Source organism: Chlorocebus sabaeus, chromosome 26, assembly GCF_047675955.1.
Source record: "Chlorocebus sabaeus isolate Y175 chromosome 26, mChlSab1.0.hap1, whole genome shotgun sequence".
Lineage (NCBI taxonomy): Eukaryota > Metazoa > Chordata > Mammalia > Primates > Cercopithecidae > Chlorocebus > Chlorocebus sabaeus.
This window is the reverse complement of record NC_132929.1, coordinates 13,732,014-13,755,474: the sequence shown is the minus strand read 5'-3', so window position 1 is coordinate 13,755,474 and position 23,461 is coordinate 13,732,014. Positions and strand designations below refer to the sequence as shown.

General features: G+C 38.9%; 1 protein-coding gene across 5 annotated transcripts in view; it reads right to left on the bottom strand.

Annotated features, from left to right (window-relative positions):
• The window catches only part of TMCO5A (transmembrane and coiled-coil domains 5A), a 63,813-nt gene extending 51,459 nt beyond the window's left edge, over window positions 1–12,354 (bottom strand). For 3 of the 5 annotated variants that reach the window (XR_012091454.1, XM_038009823.2, XM_008017101.3), the window contains exons 1-10: window positions 12,300–12,354; window positions 11,639–11,730; window positions 10,522–10,671; window positions 9,991–10,114; window positions 9,565–9,615; window positions 8,731–8,802; window positions 5,918–5,974; window positions 5,396–5,455; window positions 4,869–4,933; window positions 3,707–3,764 (exon numbers count right to left, since the gene is read on the bottom strand). Coding sequence is in view for 3 of the 5 variants with exons in the window: in XM_038009823.2 (XP_037865751.1) it covers window positions 3,707–3,764; window positions 4,869–4,933; window positions 5,396–5,455; window positions 5,918–5,974; window positions 8,731–8,802; window positions 9,565–9,615; window positions 9,991–10,114; window positions 10,522–10,661 (627 nt within the window). In the remaining 2 variants the exon portion in view is untranslated. Of the gene's footprint in view, window positions 1–3,706; window positions 3,765–4,836; window positions 4,934–5,395; window positions 5,456–5,917; window positions 5,975–8,730; window positions 8,803–9,564; window positions 9,616–9,990; window positions 10,115–10,521; window positions 10,672–11,638; window positions 11,731–12,299 lie in introns of those variants that run through there. The other 2 variants (XR_012091455.1, XM_073012044.1) reach the window with 2 other exon arrangements.
• Window positions 12,355–23,461: the final 11,107 nt, after the last annotated feature.

The window sequence follows — 23,461 nt, the reverse complement described above, 5'->3', positions numbered from 1 at the left end:
AGGTTGGTTCAACATACACAAATCGATAAATATAATCCATCACATAAACAGAACTAAAAACAAAAACCACATGATTATCTCAAGATGCAGAAAAGGCCTCTGATAAAATTCAACATCCCTTAATGTTAAAAACTCTCAATAACCTAGGTATTGAAAGAACATATGCCAAAATAATAAGAGCCATATATGACAAATCCACAGCCAATATCATACTAAATAGACAGAAGCTGGAAGCATTCCCCTTGAAAAATGGCATAAGACAAGGTTGCCCTCTCTTACCACTCCTACTCAACATAGCATTGGAAGTTCAGGCCAGGGCAGTCAGGAAAGAGAAAGAAATAAAGGGTATTCAGATAGGAAAAGAGGAAGTCAGACTATCTTTGTTTGCAGGTGGCATGATCCTGTATCTAGAAAACCCCATCATCTCAGCCCAAAAGCCTCTTCAGCAACTTCAGCAAAGTCTCAGGCTACAAACTCAGTGTGCAGAAGTCACAGCGTTCCTATACACCAACAACAGCCAAGCAGAGAGCCAAATGATGAAAGAACTCCCATTTACAATTGCTACAAAAAATAAAATACCTAGGAATATAGCTAACAAGGGAAATGAAAGACTCCTTCAAGGAGAACTACAAACTACTCTGAAAGAAATCAGAGAGGACTCAAAAAAATGGAAAAACATTCCATGTTCCTGGATAGAAAGAATCAATAATTTCTAGATTCAATGCTATTCACATTAACCTACCATTGACATTTTTCTCAGAATTAGAAAAAAATGATTTTAAAATTCAGATGGAACCAAAAAAGAGCCCCAATAACCAAGACAATCCTCAGCAAAAAGAACAAAGCTAGAGGCATCACACTACCTGACTTCAAACTATACTACAAGGCTATAGTAACCAAAACAGCATGGTACTAGTACAAAAACAGACACATAGACCAATGAAATAAAATAGAAAACTCAGAAATAAGACTGCTTGCCTACAACCATCTGATCTTCAACAAACCTGACAAAAACAAACAATGGGGAAAGGACTCCCTGTTCAATAAATGGTGCTGGGAAAACTGGCTAGCCATATGCAGAAAATTGAAACTAGACTGCTTCCTTACATAATATACAAAAATTAACTCAAGATGGATTATAGACTTAAATGTAAAACCCAAAACTGTTAAAACCCTAGAAGAAAATCTAGGCAATACCATGGACATAGGCATGGGCAAAGATTTCATGATGAAAATGCCAAAAGCAATTGCAACAAAAGCAAAAATTGACAAATGGGATCTAGTTAAACTAAAGAGCTTCTGCACAGGAAAATAAACTATCATCAGAGTGAGCAGACAACCTACAGAATAGGAGACAATTTTTGAAAACTGTGTTAGACAAAGGTCTAACACCCAGAGTCTACAAGGAACTTAAACAAATTTACAAGAAAAAAACAACCTCATTAAAAAGTGGGCAAAGAACATGAACAGACACTTCTCAAAAGAAGACATACATATAGCCAACAAACATACGAAAAAAAGTTCGACATTACTGATCATTAGAGAAATGCAAATCAAAGCAACAATGAAATACCATCTCATGCCAGTCAGAATTGCTATTATTTAAAAGTCAAACAACAACAGATACTGGTGAGGTCGCAGAGAAAAAGGCATGCTTTTACACTGTTGGTGGGAGTATAAATTTGTTCAACCATTGTGGAAGAAGTGTGGCAATTCCTCAGAAACCTAGAGGCAGAAATACCATTTGACACAGCAATGTCAATACTTGGTATATACCCAAAGGAATATAAATCATTCTATCATAGAGACACATGCACACAAATATCATTGCAGCACTGTTCACAATAGCAAAGACATGGAATCAACCTAAGTGCCATCAATGATAGACTGAATAAAGAATATGTGATACATATACATATTGCAGGGACATGGGTGGTGTTGCAAGCCATTTTCCTCAGCCAACTAACCCAAGAACAGAAACCCAAACACTGCATGTTCTCACTTATAAGTGGGAGACGAATGATGAGAACACATGGACACATGCAGGGGAACAACACACACTGGAGCTTGTCAGTGGGGGTGAGGTAGTGGGAGGGAGAGCATCAGGAGGAATAGCTAATAGCTGCTGGACTTAATACCTATGTGATGGGATGATCTGTGCAGCAAACCACCATGGAACACGTTTACCTATGTAACAAACCTGCACATCCTGCACATGTACTTCTGAACTTTAAAAGTTGAAGAAAAAAAAATCTAAAGATGAGGCTATATCCTGTATTTCTGTGGCATTCTTGTTTCAAAATATTTTCTGTTATTTCATTGTCGTTTAACCTTCCTTGTGAGATAAAAAGAGGAATTATGATCGCATTTTAGAGCAAGCCAGGCATGGTGGTGGGTGCCTGTAGTCCTAGCTACTGGGGAGGCGAAGGTGGGAGGAACCCTTGAGCCCAGGAGTTCAAGACCAGCCTGAACAATATAGTAAGAATTCCTCTTTCTACTAAAAAAAATTAGAGCTGTGAAAATGAGGCTCATATAATTGGAATTACAAAGAAACTTTCAGGAATTACAAATTTTGTTCTATAGTTTGAGGAAGATTACATGTCATGCCAAACAGTCAATTCTCAGGCATCCTCTCTCCAAAGTTGCTCAGACAACATTAGGTCATTGAACCATCATGGGACCCTGATGAGCTTGATGTAGACAACTTTATTTTTTTCCTCTCACACATAGTTAGAAGGAATATTTTGATGAGCTGTGGGGAGAGATGGTAGGACACATTGGAGATGTCAAAAACTTGGTTCTACAGAAGTAGGTCGAATTAATTTCAAGGATTTTGTTTACTAAGCAGAATATGCAAGCTTCAGGGCCAGAAAGACTTGTTCAGTACTCTAAGAACCACGGACATGGCCTAACATATATCCATTTGGATAACCCAAGCACAATGGCCAATATTTGATATTTGCTTTTAAGGAAGTGATTAGTTCTCTTTTCTGAGAATTTATCTTGACTGTATGTAATTTCTGATGATTGTTAACCTGAACTCTAAAGTCAATATAAATTACAAAATTAAAACCCAACCCAGGTTTAACCTTTTATCCTTGCTACCACAAGACATCAAGCAGGTCAAGAGGATTGGTTCTCCGTATGAAATTGTTCTGTTTCCTTCAGACCTTTACATGTGTGCTGGTGGGTTCATAATGTTAAATATGAACAGACACTGAAATTCTGTCATAAAGAAGCAATAGCTTTCTATGTTTTAACTCTCAGGCCAAGTCTGACTAGATGATGACAGATGGTGGGTGCTCTGTGTTATGAGAGATTAGGGACCATGTCGAGATCATCAGGAAAGACTAATGTGATTGCAGGAGATGGAAGAGGTGGTGTATATGCCCTATACTGGCCTCTTTCTATAGAGCATACCCTCAATTAAGGTTGCCTCTTGCCTCCATTCTGAGTTCTCTTAGGTCTTTGGCTAGTTTTTTTAAGAGCCTGTTATTTGTATGGCTGAATAAGAAGAAAGTAGATTGTTCCTTAGAGTCTAGTTTGTTTGTTTAGGGTTGGAATGCTCTGTAATTATAGCTGGTACTTCTCTTGGAAAATGCACATGGCAAGACTGGGTATACATTTGGTACCTTAGAGTTTGCTGGAGATGTCTTTGAAAGGCAATGACAACTGTGAGGAGCTGAAGGGAGAGTGGAGTGTTTACCTCATTATTTTGCCTGGTATGCTCTTTTTCCACAGAGTTCATGCTCACAAGTTTTGATCTATGAAGATAAGAGCCAGGACAGAAATTGAACAAAGTGCACTAAAATATTCATACTACACCATGGTTATTTTAAAAAAGCTTTATATTCTAAATCTGTACTGTCCAATATTGTAACTACTGGCTTCCTATAGCTATTTAAATTAATTAAAGTTAAAATTCATTTCCTCAGTTGAGTACATCTTTTATGTACTCAATTGCCATATGTAGTTAGTTTTACCTACTAACTAGCACAGAAAATTCTGCTGGGCAACCTGTTCTAGGATCTTGGTTTAACAGTCAAGCCATAAACCAATGTTCAGCAGGGATCTTGAGTGACTTGAAGGTGTCCTTTAGAAACAAGGACCTACAAGTCCTAGGACCCTGGCCCCTAGGCCACAGTTTGTATTTGGCCTATATAGAAGCTATATGCAGTTTTGATCTCTTGTTCTTGATCTAAGGATTTAAAAATATTTCATAAATAGAAATATTGCTTGACTGCGTTAAGATTTAACTTACAAAGGGGGTCAAGAAATGAAGATGAGGTTTTTGGTAATTTCTCACCATTTAGACTCTTGACAAACTCAGTGTATTTTGAGAAGTGCTTTCCCTTTATAATTTCTAATTTTAAATGTTTGTAGTTCAATACAGTGTACAGTTCTGGTTTACATAATGTGGTAGCTGTAGTATGAGTCTAGAGATTAGTTTCATGTCTATCCAATATGGTTCGGTGTCCATATATTTGGGGGAAGTGAGGATGGTATTAATTAAAAGGCCTTTCTGTGATATATAAGGAATAGCCTACTTATCAAGGTGACTGACCACCAACTCTTTTTAAAGTACATGTTTTTACTCTCAATATGAACCCAAATAATAATGTGATAATGTGACAAAATTATGAAGGGAGATGTGTTTCTGAGGTCTTTTTAGAAGGATGGGAGAATGACTGGAAGTTTTAAGTTGGTGTGATCTACCGGGGTCAACCAGATCACTAACAGAGGGCAAAGATATGTGGTGTCGGAACTCATTCAATTCCACATAGAAATTGGTCTGAGAACTGTTTGCTCTGACTCAGGCTGAGATGGAGTTTCTACCAAAACCGGGATGTTCCTTTGCCAAAGCTTACACTTCTCTCTCAAGGAACCGAGCCTCTAGTTCTTCTTCTATTTTCTTCAATGTTTCCTGGTACTTCTTCAAAGAGAAACAAAGGAAGCCCCAGTTACTACTTAGGAGGTTTTTAATTTTTCTAAGCATAATGAGCACTTGTTATTTTACATGATACCATGAATGCTTGGTATTTCCACTGCCACTTTCTCTGCTTTCATAAACCTCACCCCACCACTACTCTTGATCGCTCACTATGCCTTACCACCACATAGGTTTCTGGGCATCACTGACATTATAAATAGCAGAAGTGTGAATTATTAACTTAACAGCACAGAGAGTGGGAGAGCAGGGCAGGAATTGCCAGGGAGACAAAGACAAATAGAGTGATATTGGTAGCGAGGTGGGGTGCTGATGACCTTAAAGTCTCCCAGTAGCGCCACCTTGAAGTGTTGAAATTGCTCTGGACAGTATTCTTTGAAAATCCTGGTTCTATTTCATCCTGTACCTTAATAAACCCTTTGCTAGCCCTTTACCAAGAAGCTCTACCTTTATGTAGAGGGCTTGATCTTTACAGAGCTGGGTCACAAAAGCATACTCCTTCATTACCTGGGAAATCAAAATTTGATTGTAAATATATTTCAGTAAATTGCCGTAAGAACAGAAGCATACTTGCTTCCTCCAGTGTCCCAGCTCCTAAATGTGGTTTTCTAATTATTCTAAATATGTTTTCTTTTTTGCTGTACAGGTAAATGGATTTCCTTTTTTTAGGGTAAATAAGCTAAATGGGAGTTATTGGTCAAAGGTGGAATTTGGGAGCAGTTGGGAGAGGAATAGATAGATACTAATATTTGCAAGATATAAACTGTTGAGTGTATTCTGTAAAAAAACATTGAACAGAAGGTCACCTCAGGGATTGTGTTTATCTTCCTTTTTTTACCCCTCCCTAGCCCCATCATGGTCTTGGATCTGGAACCTTTATGTAAATCAATCATTTGAGAAATAGATTGTCTGACCAAAGATCACATTTCCCTTTTCGGGGAGAAGTCACACTGAAGTTCCTGCTGTTACCTTGAGCAGCTCCTTCTCTTGGCGTGCATAGGAAGCTTCCAGCTGTTGTAACTTAACCTAAAGAAAGCAAAAGAGACTGCTAACTTAGCAAGGTGAAAGCTGTGCAGGAATGGAATGCTGTCACCAAGGTGGTCTCACGAGCCGTGAGGAGCCTCAGGGCCACGACTTTACACGTCTCCTGATGGAGGAGTTAAGCCACCCAGCACCCTTTCCAACTGCTTGTTAAACTTGCTCTTTTATACTCCTTATCTTTTAGTCTTCATGTGATGCTACCTTCATCCCTAAACTTCAGTTCTGAGCTTCGTACTCTTAGCCATTTCTCTGAAAAACAATACCAGTTTTGAAAAACTTTACTCTTCCTTTTCCTTTAATATAGTCAGTCAGACTCTAAGGTGTTTGTTCACTCCTTTCTCCCTCCCTGTATGCCTTGCTTGCCCTTTTATTTCCTTCAATACTTGGAAAAAGACCATTCTACATCAGCTGCTATGCTGGAGTGAAGCATGTGTGTGTCGGGGGGCAGGGAGTAGTACTTAGGATACAGTAGTAGACAGGATGGACCAGCTCTCCACCCTCGCAGAGCTGGCATTCTAGTAGGAAGACAACAAATACATCTACATGATAATGGTATGTGCTATGAAGGAAACAAAAACATTAATGTTTAAAGATAGTGATGGTAGTGGTGGTGTGAGAGGAGGCAAAGGCCTCCCTGATGTGATGATACCTGAGCTAAAGCCTAAATGATAAATGCTAGCTAAATGGAGATCTGGAATAAAGATGTTCTCTGTGAAGGGTAGGGCAAGGGCCAGGACTATGAGGTTATCACAGATTTAGCTTGTGTGAGGGAGTTGTGTGACCAGAGCGTAAGGGAAATTGGTAGGTAGGAAGCAAGGTGGGATAAGGCAGACAGGGGCTAGATTGTGTAGGGCCTTGTGGCTTCTAAAAGGATTTCAGTTCTTTGTTCTAATTGCAGTGAGAAGGCAGGAGAGGCTTGACATCTAAAGACACAATCTGATTCATGTTTTTAGAGAATAGCCTTTTCTGTGTCTGAAAAAAAGGATCGTTTGGGTGTGAGCGTAGAAGCAGGGAGACTGGTTGAGAGGTGACTTCTGTTGTCCAGGTAAGGGGTTATGGTGGCTTGCAAAAGGATAGTAGTAACAGAAGTGGTAGAGAGGAATGGATACATTTGGGAGATAATTTGGCGGAAGAGCAGACATGTCCATTCTTCCTTCCCTTTTTGGTTCTGCTGTTCCCACTTTCACCTAGGTGCCATTATTTCACATCCAGATTCTTCTGAGAGTTGCTTCACTCTTCAGTTAGTTACATCCAGGACCAGTTATCCAAATGTGTTAAGGGATATATAGTTTCAAGCCAATAGTGTGAGTCACAAAGGGTTGAATTAGACACTCCATTAAAGCTGCTGCACTGATGACTAGCATGCCAGAGGAACAGAAGCAAAAGAGATTCTGTACATTTCACAGAATTACAGATATCACCTTATAATTCAATAAAATACATGGGCAAAGAGTGGTTCAAAGGATTAAACAATACTCTAGAATTCTTTAGGGCTAGCCAGCAAAATAATGGCTATTATTCTGACTAACACTAGACTCTCTTCTCTATTACCTGACATAGTGAGCACAGCCAGACTTAAAGTGTCACCACTCAATTCTGACTGGGCTTATTTTCTGGGAAAAATAAGTGATTTTGTAAGAAAATCAGTGTCCTGACCACTGGAATCATATGGCAAGTGCAGTCAGGGGTCTTTATAGCTCTTCCTAATTTGGGCTCCAATTTCTTCCAGATTTCTCTTTCCAGATAACTTATGTGAATGAGCACAGCCAAGCAAGCTTATTTGGTGGCTTTGGACTTCCTATTTTTCTGGTCATCAAAACTAAATTGGCCAGGAGAAGATAGGGGAGTAATTCTCCATACTTTCATTTTCTATTTCTATTTTCTATGTATCCAAATCTTCAGAGGCTTCATACACACAACCAAGTGTAGGCTTTAGAGGGTAAAGAGAAGTTAGATAAGGCAAGGACAAAGATGTAATTCTAGAGAAGGTGTCAAAAAAATTTTATCTGTTCTCTGAAGAAAAATAAAGTCTCCACAATGCAACACGTCAGTGTTAGCAAAATGGCACTTGTACCCCCTGAATATATACAAAAAATTTCTCTCTCTCTCTCATCAAATAGGTTGTGGTTGGTCTCAGGTTCTTATCTCTGGAACACAATTAGAGACATGCCAAGCAGAGTATGATGTGCTTAGCAGGTAGTGGTCACATTAAATACTTGAGTGACTAATTGAATCCTTTTCTAGATTGGAATCCATGACAGGGTACATAAATTGCCGAGCACTCAGTAGACTTACAAATCCTAGTTCTGCCTCTCTTAATTCATACATGCACCTCAGCAAGACTTTTAAATAATTATGTAAAACTTAAAGGAGAGAATATTTTATATACACAATTTCATTTAATCTTGAAACTGAGGCTAAGAGGGAGTAATTAAATTATCCAACTTCATACACCAAATTATGTGCTGTGGCTTTAAACTGGGGACTTTAACTGCCCCCACATATTACATATGCATTTGTGCCCTCCTCTTCCTAACAGAAGAGAGAACAATAAATAAGACTTAAGAGTGACGTTCCTTACTAAGGGCAGAGAAGAATTCAGCACTCAGTGGCTCAAGCTTAAGCTTGATATGGGGGAAAACTACCAAGAATTTGTCACAACGTTGACAATGATTTCCAACTTAACAGCTTATTTCCTGGTTACTTAGCCCGACCACATTTAGGGTTGCTTTTTCATTTACCTTTGTCTCTTCTAGGGCTCCATCTGGACTGCTTTGTTCACAATTGGTTATCTTTTGTGATTTCCTTGTAAGCTATAGTTTCAAATAAAAAAATGTACTAAATTAAAAGGTGTAGAAGGCAAAGACTTTCTCTGGTGTGTGGAGATTAGTAACTATGGCCTTGATAAAACTTTCCAGGACATAGTCCTTTGGTAGATATTTGGTGACCTATGGAAAACCTCTTTGTTCTACCTCCATCTTCTTCTCACTAGTCTTGGCCACTGATGCTAGAGTCCACTCAAGGCAGGAGTACTTTCCTTAACCCCTAATTCATACTGGGTTACTCAGGGATACAGCCCTCTACAGTAGAGGGCTACTCTCTACTCATGGTCAGAGAGTAGGGTAGTCATTGGAAGCCCACTGTATTCTGAGGAGGTATTGAGGTATTGGAAATGGCTAGGTAAGAAAAAGGAAATCCTTGGGGATTAAGTTAATTATTGTTGTTGTTGTTTGAAAGTTCTCTTTCGAAAGTAAAATTAACCTCTCACCACAAAGGTTCCAGTCAATGACTTCAACAGAGTATCTGTTGGAACCCATTTTCTGGCGATAGAATGAAGAACCCATGAGATTACTAAATATTCCATCCATTCCTTTCCCCTCATGCTTACAGAGAAAATCCATAACATTTAGGTCATGAACCTTGGCCTCAGGAGAGTGGATTAGAGAGTAGTATGCACTCCCCATACAGGCCTCTCTGACTTACGGGTTCCTCTATGATCACTTCCCCCCAACCTTGCCTCTTTGATGAGTGGGGCTGTTGTGGGGGCACTGGAGAACACAAGAACCCCACCTCACCTTTTGTTGAAGTTCTGTTATACTGTGAACCAATGTCTTATTCTTCCTTTCCTGTGAGAGAGAAATAACAGTGTAAGTCTTCCTCTGTACTCCACCTGTTCTCATTCAGTTGATTGCTGTCCATTTCACCCCAGCTATATTTTCCTTCAGTAACTTGACCTTATTTGCATAATGTTGTGTGTATATTGAAATCAAACGACAGGTAAAATACAGGGATATAGATGCCCATCTGTAGGGCTTCCCAATTATTAAACATTGCCCAAGAGGCCAAACACATCCCCTTCCATGCATGGACAAATTCTGTCATGACTTTTGAGGTGGCTACTCTTCATGTATAAAGAGGAGAGATAAGCTTATCTGATAATTGATGAAGGATGGAATGAGGAATGCAACCTATTAAACGGCTCTTCCCAACTTCTTGCTTACAAGTCTGGCTGTTTCTTCCTCCAGCTCCTGCAAGGCTCTTTCCCTTTCCATCGTGGTGTGGTTCTCCTTCTCCCACTCTTCATCTTCCACCAGGTCCCCCGTCTGAATGATCTCACTTTCCAGCCTGGACAACACAAGCATATGCCATGAAGACCCATGCTTGGCAGTTTCAGAACTGACAAAACACAGATGTCTGATATAAGGGAACTTCAGGGACAGTGTACATGAATCTTAAGCTGAAAACTCTTCCTTACTGAATCCACAGGATCATGATCACTTCAGTATTATAAAAAGGAAGACCTGCCTGATTCCTAAGCCAAACACCCCAATGTTCTCTCAACTCCATCTTGTAGGAATCTATTTGAAACTTGCTGTGCTTCAGTGTTCAAGAGAAATGTCAAAGAATCAAGAAGTAACTTCCTGACACACAAGATAGAGGTCTCTAGAACAAGCAGGAAAATTCAGTTTTGGTTTTGATCCTCCACCCCTTCTTTGGATTGGGACCTTCCCTCATGAAACCTTAATACTCACCTCTGAATCTTATCTTCTCTCTCTTGGATTTTGAGAAGAAGTTTCTGATTTGCTTCATCCATTCTCTGCATATCCCTTTCAAGGTCCGTGTTCAAACTGATAATGTTTCTTTTTGACTGAGCCAATCTAAAGATTTCCATTTTCTCCAACCTATAGACTCAGCCCCCAAAATGAACAAGGGCCAGTTATCTCGAGATCAATAATCATTGGGCCAAAAAAGATATTTAGAAGACATCTAGTTTATTAACCTTGCTCTCTCTGGGGGCATACCATTTTCATTCTTGAAAAATTACATTTCTTGATCATGCTTTACAACTGTTTTGATAATTCTCAGCTCAGTCAGCAAGGGTCTTTCCCAGGCTTTCTCCTCCAAAGTGCTCAATCTAATGGTGCACCTCCACTCTGGTTTCATGAGAAGCTTTGCTTCCTTAAATAACCCCTAGCATTGAAGAGAAATGTTTCTCTTGGAAATCTTTTCTTAGATAAACTATTCACAAAACCCGCTCATACAATACACATCTATTGAACACTTTTATCTCAGCACCTGGCACATCACTTCTGGTTGGGCCTGGCATTCTGCATAGCCACAAGGGGTTTCCACCAGCATAATAGGGCTTCATTCTTTCCCTTCCTCCTCCCAGCTCAACACCTCTCCCTCACTTGTCTGCTACAAAGTCTGAAATTTTTACCATGAGAGTCATTCCATTAAGCACACACACACACAGGCTCTAGGCATAGCTTTCAAAAATGCAAACATCTTTTTTGAAGTAAATTTAAATGAAATAATGGTAACTCTAGAGTATTTTAGAAAGGGTACATGGGAGGCTTTTGATATATTTTTCTTTTTCTTCTAATGTCAATTAATTCATTGGTTTGTGTTTGAATTGATTAACCACAACTAGTGTAGTGAGGCACCGGGGCTTTTGTTTTAGATAGGAATGAAGGATAACATTGGAAAGTTAAGTCCTATCTTGGAAGGGCTTGCTTGGATGGGGGATTTATAGTAATTACTTCAGGACGGTATGGCATGCTTGGGGTCGGGTGTGGAGGTGGGTGCATAACAGGAGTAGAAGGTGAGAAGAAGGCTGGAAGATGAGGGAAGGGGTCAATAGCAAACCTGCTTTACACCTTGGTCTCTGGATGTGGCTTTGCATAATCATGACTACTTAATCCAGTTGATCTTTCTTGTGTCCTTCCATTGTAGATTCCCTAAAATGCCAACAGAGATGTATCTAATGAATTGGAAAAATGGGTGCATTTATCAAGAACAGAGTAACTGGGGAAGATTCCCAAAATGTAGAAACCAAATTAAGTTAACTTGTTTTCTCCCTCGAATCCCCACATTTTAACCATGACAAAACTCAGCCCTTTGATTCTTCTGCCCATGATCTGATTATACCCTAGTAAAGATACGGTCAGGATACAGAGATAATGCTGGAATATACATCCTATTAGTAGACATAGTCAGAGATGGTTTATCAACGTAAAACCCTGTGGAAGTTTATACAAGACAATATAAAGAAATAGAGGTAATCAATATTTAAGTCTCTTTTTGCTCTAGGCCAGTTGCTTTCCATAAAGCACTATGGGCATGGATGTAGGTTTACAACTGCCCTGAAAAATAATCTTTGCTCTCTATCTTGGTGTATGCCAGAATTTCCAGATATTAAGATCTTTAGTATTAAAGCGGGCTCAGAAAACCAAATACATGTAAATCATTTGGCTCTCTCTTCCCCTTAGTTTCTTTTTTTCCCCTTTATTTCTTCTATAAACTCTACCTCTCCCTTTTGGTGTATCTTGTCTCCCTGATCCTTCCCTGGTCAATTAGCTTCTGAGGAGTCTAATCTTTCTCCACTGGAACTATCCAGTAGAATCTCAGAACATTCTGAGAGGTCATGACTCTTCTTTTGACATAGGATGGGTGGGGCAACATGTCATAGTGGGGTCGGTGGCAATGGTTTCTCATCATTTGTGTAGAGTCTAGAGCCTAGATAAGTGTATGGATTTCATGGCCAAGTCTGCCCTAATTAGCAGTAGGTTCAACGGATTTGATTTCTGGGTAGTTTGAAGGGGCAGCCTCTATCTTTTATTTCTCTGGCAGATAAAGCTCTCTTCCTGCCCCAGTGTGACTAAAATGGAAAGTCTAGGTCCTTTCGCCGGCAGTCTAATTTCATCATATAGCCAACTAACTACTCATTCATTCAACAAACAGTGAAACACTGAATGAGCATGATGTGTGTCTTCTAGGCTCTGTTCCAAGCACTGGAGAGAAAGAGTGAACAAAGCAGCCCAAAGCCCTTGACCTCATGAAGTTTATATTCTAAGATGTGTATGTGTACCTGTGTGTGTGTGTGTGTGTGTGTGTGTGCATGTGTGTAGGGGGGACCGGTAACACAATCAATAAAATAAATAAAATTAGTTTTACTTGATATGATAAAAGAGGAGACTGCTGAAACCATACCCCAAAGAGTTAAAGAAACCAGTGACTAACAGAAATTCTTGAGCTTGCAGAATAGCAGATAAGAAAATGAACAACTTGCAGAAATGCTGAAACTCCCTCTATTTGAGAGGTTTTAAAACAAAACCCTAGCTGAAATTGGTTGGAACCAATAAGGCCAATTGGAGTCTGTGCAGAACAAGCTTACTAATGTCACAGCTTGAGTTTCCACTGCGAGTTTCATACTAATTTCCTCTAAATTTGCACATGGGACCCATAAGGAGGCATGAAGAGATCATTGTGCATACCCGAGGACTTTTCAGACCTCCCCTTTTCTTCTACCAGTCATTTGCTAATTCCAGAATCCACTTCCTAAACCTTTTCTAGTAAAAGTACTGCCTGAAAGCCAGCGCAGGTAGACAGATTTTAGTTGGATTCCTGTCTCCTTGTTGGTAGACCTACAGTAAAAACCTGTTGTTTTTTTTTTGTTTTTTTTTTAACCTCAAAAACCTTACATCATAGTATGGGCTTCCAGCACATTGGGCAGTGAGCCTGTTTTGCTTGGGAACACTGCCGTGAGGAAACAAACAAACAGGTGAAAGAGGTAAGAGCGAATGCAGTGTGTATATGCGCTCTGTGTCTGGTGGGGAGGTTGTTGCGAGTATAACTAGGGTGGTGCAGAAAAAGCAATTGAGCATTCTCAGACCCGGAAGTGGGGTGTAGATGTGGTAAGAGGCTGGGTGGACCAGAGAAGCCCTCCAGTTGTGCTGAGGTGGACACAGAGTCCAGCAGATCTAGGAGCAGGAAGGGGAGGCATGAAAACCCAAACCTTTTCCTGTGATGCTTCCTGGGTACATAGCTTTTCCTTGTACCTGCCACCATCTTAGGAAAGAGCAGCACACTGGAGAGGGAGAATCTCCTTAAAAGACTGAGAAATTACCTGAAAGAGATTTTTAAATTGGAAAATTTTATGATATCTCAAACTGACTTTAGTGAGTCTTTCCTGCCAACTTTAGGAACAGGAGTTGGAGGGGAAGGTATGATCAGTTGCAGAATCTAAAGCGTATATTTCTGCATACCTGAAGGTATGTTCCTTTGATAAGATTCTGTACCATTTGTAACTTTTTGTGTATGCGAGTCACGGAAACTCGTGAAGTTTTGGATCTCTACTTAGTAAGGACCACATTGAGTTGATTTGTGAGCCAGAGTGACTTCTTAACATACTGTAGTTTCCAATAAACTATTTGTAAAATTAATGGCCTCTGATGACCCCCATTACCATCTCCCTTCTTCCTGAAAGAAGGCATTTCATTGCTTTATGAAGCTGTACACAGAAGAGTAATTAAGTAACAATTCAGGCCAATGGCCTCTCCCAGGAATAAATGGTAGGGAGAGTTCATTAACCCCAGCTGGTTATAGCTTCTGCAGGAAATGCCCTGGACCAAGGTTATCGAAGCTGTTAATGGATTGGACAGGGACTTTAACTGGAATAAAAATAAAGCTCTATCTCCTTCCTGGGGAGCTTTTCTCCTTGAGGGGCTACCGAAGGCAAGCTGGTATGAGCAGCAGAACCCCAAGCTTGAGGCCTTGTGTGGGATGAGGACAACAGATTGCTATCATTGAGAATTGTTAAATCAAGGTAAAAATAGGGCCTTGGGGGCAAATTAAGGTGTTTGATATAAGCCTTCCTGCTATTCGGGAGATGGTTTGATTAACACAGAGTGCAGCTTTAGAGCAGCTGTTTTTGTCTTGTTAACTTTTCAGTGCCATGCCTTGCCCCATTCTGCTGGGAGACCCCATCCCTATAAAAGCATTCGAAGATTTTATTTGTATAAGCATTACAATTTTCAGTATAAGCAAAATATAAAACAACTTATATTTTGACCCTTTATAAATCAGTATTCAAAATAAAAAATACAAGAAAAGTAAGGACAAAAAGGAATAACTCTGTCGCTGGGATTAAAAGTCAATATTAAAAGATCTCCCACATGTATGACTATACCCGGAACATTTTCTGACTCCTTCTTCTGGAAGGCTGGAAAAGTGCAACAGGAAAAGGGAATTTTCTTGATTATCACATGGTGATGCTACCATGGAGCAGTGATTTATGTATGCTTCATATTAGTAACAGTTTTTTTGTTTGTTTTTAATGAGGCCATTTCATCAGAGGTAACCAATGCTTGGTAGCTGCTTTCATCATCCTTTGCTTTATTTTAAGTTTGCTTCCCTAACTTTTATCTTTAAAATTTGCAGTTAGTTAGTGATCATTAAATGGAGGATTCCTAAAAAAGAATAACTGGAATAACTTACATGCAAAGTCTTATAAACAATTTACACTAACTTCCAACGTAACTGCATACTCTTTTCTCAAGACTTCCAGCTCTGTGTTCTTTCTGCCATATATGGAAAACACAAACATTTAATTTTTTAATTAGTCTTATTTGATAATTGTAGAGAATCTCCCATACATTGAGACTTTGGAGCATCTTTGGTTTAACCAAAGTAATATTGTGCTGAGATAGTCATGCTATAAATGACATCATTAACTTAGCTTTGGCTACATACCTATCATTCTTTCTTTAACAAATATTTTATTGAGCATCTATTATGTACTGACCTAGATCATGGGATAACCCGTGGATGACTACTCAGTTTCATAAGGGAGACAGACATGTACCTAGTATGGCCCTCCCTACAATGTAATAAATGTCACACTGAAGAAAGGTAGAAAGTAGGTAGAAAGCACTTTGGAAAACAGAGAAGAAACATCTAGCTTTAAGTGATTTGGGGAAGCTTCCATAGGAAGGTAACTTTGGGTTAAGTTAATCCTAAAGGAAGGGAATAACTTTACCAGATAACATAAAAGGGCTTGGTAAGAGGAGGAAAACAATAGTTTCCAAGGCACAGTATGCTCAGTGTACAACAAAGAAGTCACTGTAGTTTCTGTCTAGAGCAGTGCATACCAATGTGTGTTCCGTGAACGACTGGTGGTGTCAGATAGCAGTACCCAGTGTTCACCAGGATTTAGAAGAAATATAGTAAGATGTCCTAGTGGACTTTCTAAACCTTTTTCTCTTGTATTAGTTTTCTATGCCACTATGACAAATTACCACAAATATTGTGACTTAGCACAATGCAAATCTACTATTGTACAGTTTTGGAGGTCAGAAGTCTGAGATGGCTCTCACTGGGTGATATGGTTAGGCTTTTTGTCCCCACCAGAATCTCATCTTGAATTGTAATCCCCATAATCCCCACGTGTCAAGGGAGAGAATGAGTGGAGGTAATTGAGTCATACGGGCTATTTCCCCCATGCTGTTCTCATGATAGTGAGGGAGTTCTCATGAGATCTGATGGTTTTACAAGGGGTTCTTGCCTCTTCACTCAGCACTTCTTCCTCCCGCCTGTGAAGAAGGCGCCTTGCTTCCCCTTTGCCTTCTGCCATGATTGTAAGTTCCTGAAGCCTCCCCAGCCACGCTGGACTGTGAGTCAATTAAACCTCTATCCTTTATAATTTACCCAGTCTCCGGCAGTTTTTAATAGCAGTGTGAAAACATACTAATACACTGGGGTAAAATCAAGGTGTTGGCAGAGCTGCATTCCTTCTGGAGGCTCCAGGAAAGAATCTATTTTCTTGCCAGTTAGAGCTTCTAAAGCCCACCTGCATTCCTAGTGTGTGGCCCTGTCATTCATCTTTGCAGCCAGGAGCATGGGATCTTCAGATCTCTCTGGGACTCTCTCACCTTTACATCCACTGGCATATTGCTTCTCTCACTCTGACCCCCCTGCCTCCCTCTTATAAAAACCTTTGTGATTACATCCCGTCCATCTGGATAACCTAGGATAATCTCTGTGTTTAAAGATGCTTAATCACATCTGCAGAGACTCTTTTTACCATGTAAAGTATATTTATAAGTTGTGAAGATTAGCATATAAATATGTTTAGAGGCTCTTTACTTAGCCCACCTCACTTACGTTGCATAGGGAGAGCAGATCTCCCATCCTTTCTTTTGGTCCTCTTGTCTCTCTAGGTTTGGAGGGTTAGCCCTTGCACCCTTCCCTTTGGGGCTATACAGTCACAGCACAGCCCTCTGAAGAGATTGTACTTCTAATCTTGGCTCAACTTTGTTTATTACTTTTTAAAAAAAATGCTTTTTGATTGATAAATCATAATCATATACATTTATGAGGTACAATGTGATCTTTTGATATATCTATATAATGTGATGTGATTAAGTCAAACTGATTAGCTTATCCATCACCTCACTTACCTGTCATTTTTTATAGTGAGACATCTAAAATGGACTCTCCTAGTTATTTTGAAATATATATTACTATTGACTATAGCCACCCTGCTATGCAATAAATCTCAAAATATATTTCTCCTATCTGAAACTTTGTACCCTTTAATCAACAACTTCCTATTCCCTCTTTTCCCACCCCCAGCCTTTGGTAACCATCATTCTACTCTCCAATTCTGTGAGTTCAAGTTTATTAAATTTCACATCTAAGGGAGATCGTGTGGTATTTGTCTTTCTGTCCTGACTTGTTTCACTTAGCAAAATGTCCTATAGATTCATCTATGTTGTTGAAAATTACAGGATTTCCTTCCTTTTTAAGGCTGAATCATGTCTCATTGTGTGTGTGTGTGAATATCTATCTATCTATCTATCTATCTATCTATCTATCTACCTATCTATCTATCTATCTGTCTATCTTTCTATATATATCGCATTTTCTTTATCCAGCCATCTGTTGATAGACACTTAGGTTGTTTCCATAATTCGGCTTTTCTGAATAGTGCTGCAATGAACATGGAGTAGTACAAATATCCCCTTGACATATTGATTTCAATTCCTTTGGCTATATACCCACACATGGGATTATGGATAATATAGTAGTTCTATTTTTAGTTTTTAGAGAAACTTTGATACTATTTTCTACAATAACTGTACTAATTTACATTTCTCAGCGATAATGTTTAAAAGTTTCTGTTTCTCTGCACCCTCTTCAGTGTGTATCTCTTATCTTTTTGATAAAAACCATTCTAACAGGTGTAGGGTGATTCTTATTTGCATTTCCCTAAAGAGGAGTAATGCTGAGCATTTTCTCATGCACTTATTGACCATTTTTAAGTCTTCTTTTGAGAAATGTGTGTTCACATCTTTTGCCCATTTTTTATTGTCTTTCTTTGTGTGTGTTTGGTGGTCTGTTCAGACTTTCTATTTTCTCATGGCTCAGTTGTGGTAGCTTGTATGTGTCTAAGTATTTATCTGCTTCTTGTAGGTTATAATATTTGTTAGTATATAATTACTCATGGTAGTTTCTTATGATCATTTATATTTTGGTGGTATCAGTTGTAATGTCTCCTCTTTCATTTCTAATTATATTTGAGGATCCTATCTTAACTTCCTAGTTAGTATAGCTAGAGGTTTGTCAATTTTGTTTATCTTTTCCAAAAAAAAAACAAAAAACAAAAAAACTCTAACTCTTAGCTTCATTAATTTTTTTTCTATTGTTTTCCTGATCTCTATTTTATTTATTTCTTCTCTGATCTTGGTTATTTCCTTCCTTACGTTAATTTTGGGGTTAGTTCATTCTTCCTTTTGCTAGTTCCTTGAGGTGTAATGTTAAATCTAAGATTGTTTATTTGTGATCTTTCTTTCTTCTTTCTTTCTTTCTTTCTTTTTCTTTCTTTCTTTCTCTTTCTTTCTTTCTTTCTTTCTTTCTTTCTTTCTTTCTTTCTTTCTTTCTTTCTTTCTTTTTTTCTTTCCTTCCTTCCTTCCTTCTTTCTTTCTTTTCCTTCCTTCCTTCCTTCCTTCCTTCCTTCCTTCCTTCCTTCCTTCCTTCCTTCCTTCCTTCCTTCTTTCCTTTTCTTTCTCTTTCTTTCTCTCTCTCTCTTTCTCTTTCTTTCTTCTTCCTTCCTTCCACCCTCCCCTCCCCTCCCCACCCCTCCCCTCCCCTCCCTTCCCCTTCCCTTCCCTTCCCTTCCCCTTTCCTTTCCTTTCCTTTCCTTTCCTTTCCTTTCTTCTTTCAACACCTCACTCTGTTGCCCAGGCTGGAGTGCACTGGCACAATTTTCACTCATTGCAACCTCAAGCTCCCAGGTTCAAGTGATCCTTTCACCTCAGCCTCCCAAGTAGCTGGGACTACAGGGCACATGCCACCATATCCAGGTAATTTTTGTATTTTTGATAGAGGTGGGGTTTTGCCATGTTGCCCAGGCTAGTCTCAAACTCCTGGGCTCGAGCAATCCACCAGCCTTGGCCTCTCCAAGTGCTGGGATTATAGGTGTGAGCCACTGTGCCTGGGCCCTACTCTTTTTGGTATAGATGTTTATCACCAAATATTTCTCTCTTAGAAATGTTTTTGCTCCATCTCAAATGTTTTGGTATGTTGTGTTTCCAATTTAGTTTGTCTCAAGGTAATATTGATTTCACTTTTTATTTGTTCTGTGACTTATTGTTTGTTAGGAGTGTGTTGTTTAATTTCCACATATTTGTATATCTTCCAAGATTTCTCCTGCTATTGATTTCTAGTTTTATGCCATTGTGATCTAAAAAGATATTTAGTATGATTTAAATCATATTTGTTCAGATTTGTTTTGTGGACTAGCATATGACCTATCCTGGAGAATGTTCCATGTGCACTTGAGAAAAATGTGTGTTTTGTTGCTGTTGGATGGAATGTTCTGTGTATGTCTATTAGGTCTTTTTGATCTAAAGTGCAACTCAAGTCCAATCTTCTTTCCTGATTTTCTGTCAAGATGATCTGTCCATTTTTGAAACTAGGATATCAAGGGCCCCTACTATTACGGTATTGAAATCTATCTTTCCCTTCAGATCATTCAATAATCGCTTTATGTATTTATGTGCTATGATGTTGGGTGCCTATAAATTTACAATTGTTATGTGTTCATGGTGAACTAACACCTTCATTATGTGTAATAACCTTTTTTGCCTCTTTTTATGGTTTCTTACTTAAACTCTACTTTGATATAAGTATCACTCCCCTTACTCTTTTTTGGTTTCTATTTGTGTGGAATATGATTTTCCATCTCTTTACTTTCAGTCTGTGTTCTTACTAGTAAAGTAGGTCTTTTGTAGACAGCATATGGTTGGATTTTTTAAAAAATCTATTTAGCCATTTGGTCTTTTTATTAGAAAATTTAATCTAATTTAATTCAAGGTAATTATTGGTAAGTAAGAACATACTATTGACATTTTGTAGTTTGTTTTCTCATTGTGTTGTAGATTGTTTTTTTCTTCCTCTGTTGCTATCTTCCTGTGTGGTGTGATGATTTTCCATGTCGATGTGCTTTGGATCCTTTCCTTTTCTATTTTGTGTAACTACTATAGATTTTACTTTGTGGTTACTATGAGGCTTACCTAAAATATGTTATCCTTAAAGCAAGCTAGTTTAAATTGACTACTACTTGCCTTTAATCACAATAAAAAGCTCTAACACTTTCACCCTTCCCCACTTTTATGATTTTGATGTCAAAATATACATTTGTTTTTGTAATTTGCACTCCTTTACAATTTGTAGCTACAGTTGTTTTTAATACTTCTGTCTTTTAAACCTCCTAGTAGGGATAAAATTGTTTTACACACATTCTTACAGAATAAGAGAATTCTGAGTATGGCTATGTATTACTTATACCATAGAGGTTTTCTTTTACTTTATATGTTTTTTGTTATTAATTAGCAGATTTTCATTTCAGTTTAAAGAACTAAAGAACTCCCTTTAGCAATTCCTGTAAAGCAGGCCTAATTGTGATTAACTCTCTTAATTTTTTGTTGTTGTTGTTGTTTTCCGGGAAATTTTAATTTCCCTCTCATTTCTGAAGGACAGCTTTTCTCAGTAAAAAAATTCTTGTTGGCATGTTATTTTCCTTCAGCGCTTTTTAAAAATATACTTTAAGTTCTGGGATACATGTACAGAATGTGCAGGTTTGTTACATAGGTATACACGTGCCATGGTGGTTTGCTGCACCCATCAACCCATCATCTACATTAGATATTTCTCCTAATGCTGTCCCTCGCCTATCCCCCAGCCCCCTGACAGGCCCTGGTGTGTAATGTTCCCCTCCCTGTGTCCATGTGTTCTCATTGTTCAACTCCTACTTATGAGTGAGAACATGTGGTATTTGGTTTTCTGTTCCTGTGTTAGTTTGCTGAGAATAATGATTTCCAGCTTCATCCCTGTCCCTGCAAAGGACACGAACTCATCCTTCTTTATGGCTGCATCATATTCCATTATGCATATGTGCCACACTTTCTTAATCCAGTCTATCATTGATGGTCATTTGGGTTGGTTCCAAGTCTTTGCTATTGTGAGGAGTGCTGCAATAAACAAATGTGTGCATGTGTCTTTATAGTAGAATGATTTATAATCCTTTGGGCATATACCCAGTAATGGGATTGCTGGGTCAAATGATATTTCTGGTTCTAGATCCTTGAGGAATCACCACACTGTCTTCCACAATGGTGGAACTAATTTACACTCCCACCAGCAGTGTAAAAGCATTCATATTTCTATACATTTTCTCCAGCATCTGTTGTTTCCTTACTTTTTAATGATCGTCATTCTAACTGGTATGAGATGGTATCTCATTGTGGTTTTGATTTGCATTTCTCTAATAACCAGTGATGATGAGCTTTTTTTCATATGTTCATTGGCTGCATAAGTGTCTTCTTTTGAGAAGTGTCTGTTCAAATCCTTCACCCATTTTTGATGGAGTTGTTTGTTTTTTTCTTGTAAATTTGTTCAAGTTCTTTGTAGATTCTGGATATTAGTCCTTTGTCAGATGGATAGATTGCAAACATTTTCTCCCATTCTGTAGCTTGCCTGTTCACTCTGATGATAGTTTCATTTGCAGTACAGATGTTCTTTAGTTTAATTAGATCCTATTTGTCAATTACCTCCTTCAGCACCTTTTTTTTTTTTTTTTTTTTTTTTTTGAGACGGAGTCTCGCTCTGTCACCCAAGCTGGAATGCAGTGGCCGGATCTCAGCTCACTGCAAGATCCACCTCCCGAATTCACGCCATTCTCCTGCCTCAGCCTCCCTAGTAGCTGGGACTACAGGCACCCGCCACCTCGCCCGGCTAGTTTTTTGTATTTTTTAAGTAGAGACGGAGTTTCACCATGTTAGCCAGGATGGTCTCGATCTCCTGACCTTGTGATCCGCCCGTCTTGGCCTCCCAAAGTGCTGGGATTACAGGCTTGAGCCACCGCGCCCAGCCCTCCTTCAGCACCTTTAATATATCATATTCCTACTTTCTCCTGGCCTGTAGGGTGTCTCTGAGAAATCTGCCAAAAGCCATATTAAGGTTACCTGGAATGTGGTATTTCTTTTTTTTAATTTTTAATTTTTTATTATACTTTAAGTTCTAGGGTACATGTGTACAACACGCAAGTTTGTTACATATGTATACATGTGCCATGTTGGTGTGCTGCACCCATTAACTCGTCATTTACATTAAGTGTATCTCCTAATGCTATCCCTCCCCACTCGCCCCACCCCAAGACAGGCCCCAGTGTGTGATGTTCCCCTTCCTGTGTCCAAATGTTCTCATAGTTCAATTCCCACCTATGAGTGAGAACATGCAGTGTTTGGTTTTCTGTTCTTGGGATAGTTTGCTGAGAGTGATGGTTTCTAGCTGCATCCGTGTTCCTACAAAGGACATGAACTCATCCTTTTTTATGGCGGCATAGTGTTCCATGGTGAATATGTGGCCACATTTTCTTAATACAGTCTGTCATTGATAAACATTTGGGTTGGTTCCAAATCTTTGCTATTGTGAATAGTGCCGCAATAAACATACGTGTGCTTGTGTCTTTAGAGCAGCATGATTTATAATCCTTTGGGTATATACCCAGTAGTGGGATGGCTGGGTCAAATGGTATTTCTAGTTCTAGATCTTTGAGGAATTGCTACACTGTCTTCCACAATGGTTGAACTAGTTTACAGTCCCACCAACAGTGTAAAAGTGTTCCTATTTCTGCACATCCTTTCCAGCACCTGTTGTTTCCTGACTTTATAATGATTGCCATTCTAACTGGTGTGAGATGGTATCTCATTGTGGTTTTGATTTGCATTTCTCTGATGGCCAGTGATGATGAGCATTTTTTCATGTATCTGTTGGCTGCATAAATGTCTTCTTTTGAGAAGTGTCTGTTCATATCCTTTGCCCACTTTTTGATGGGGTTGTTTAATTTTTTCTTGTAAATTTGTTTGAGTTCTTTGTAGGTTCTGGATATTAGCCCTTTGTCAGATGAGTAGATTGCAAAAATGTTCTCCCATTCTGTAGGTTGCCTGTTCACTCTGATGGTAGTTTCTTTTGCTGTGCAGAAGCTCTTTAGTTTAATTAGATCCCATTTGTCTATTTTGGCTTTTGTTGCCATTGCTTTTGGTGTTTTAGACATGAAGTCCTTGCCCATGCGTATGTCCTGAATGGTACTACCTAGGTTTTCTTCTAGGGTTTTTATAGTTTTAGGTC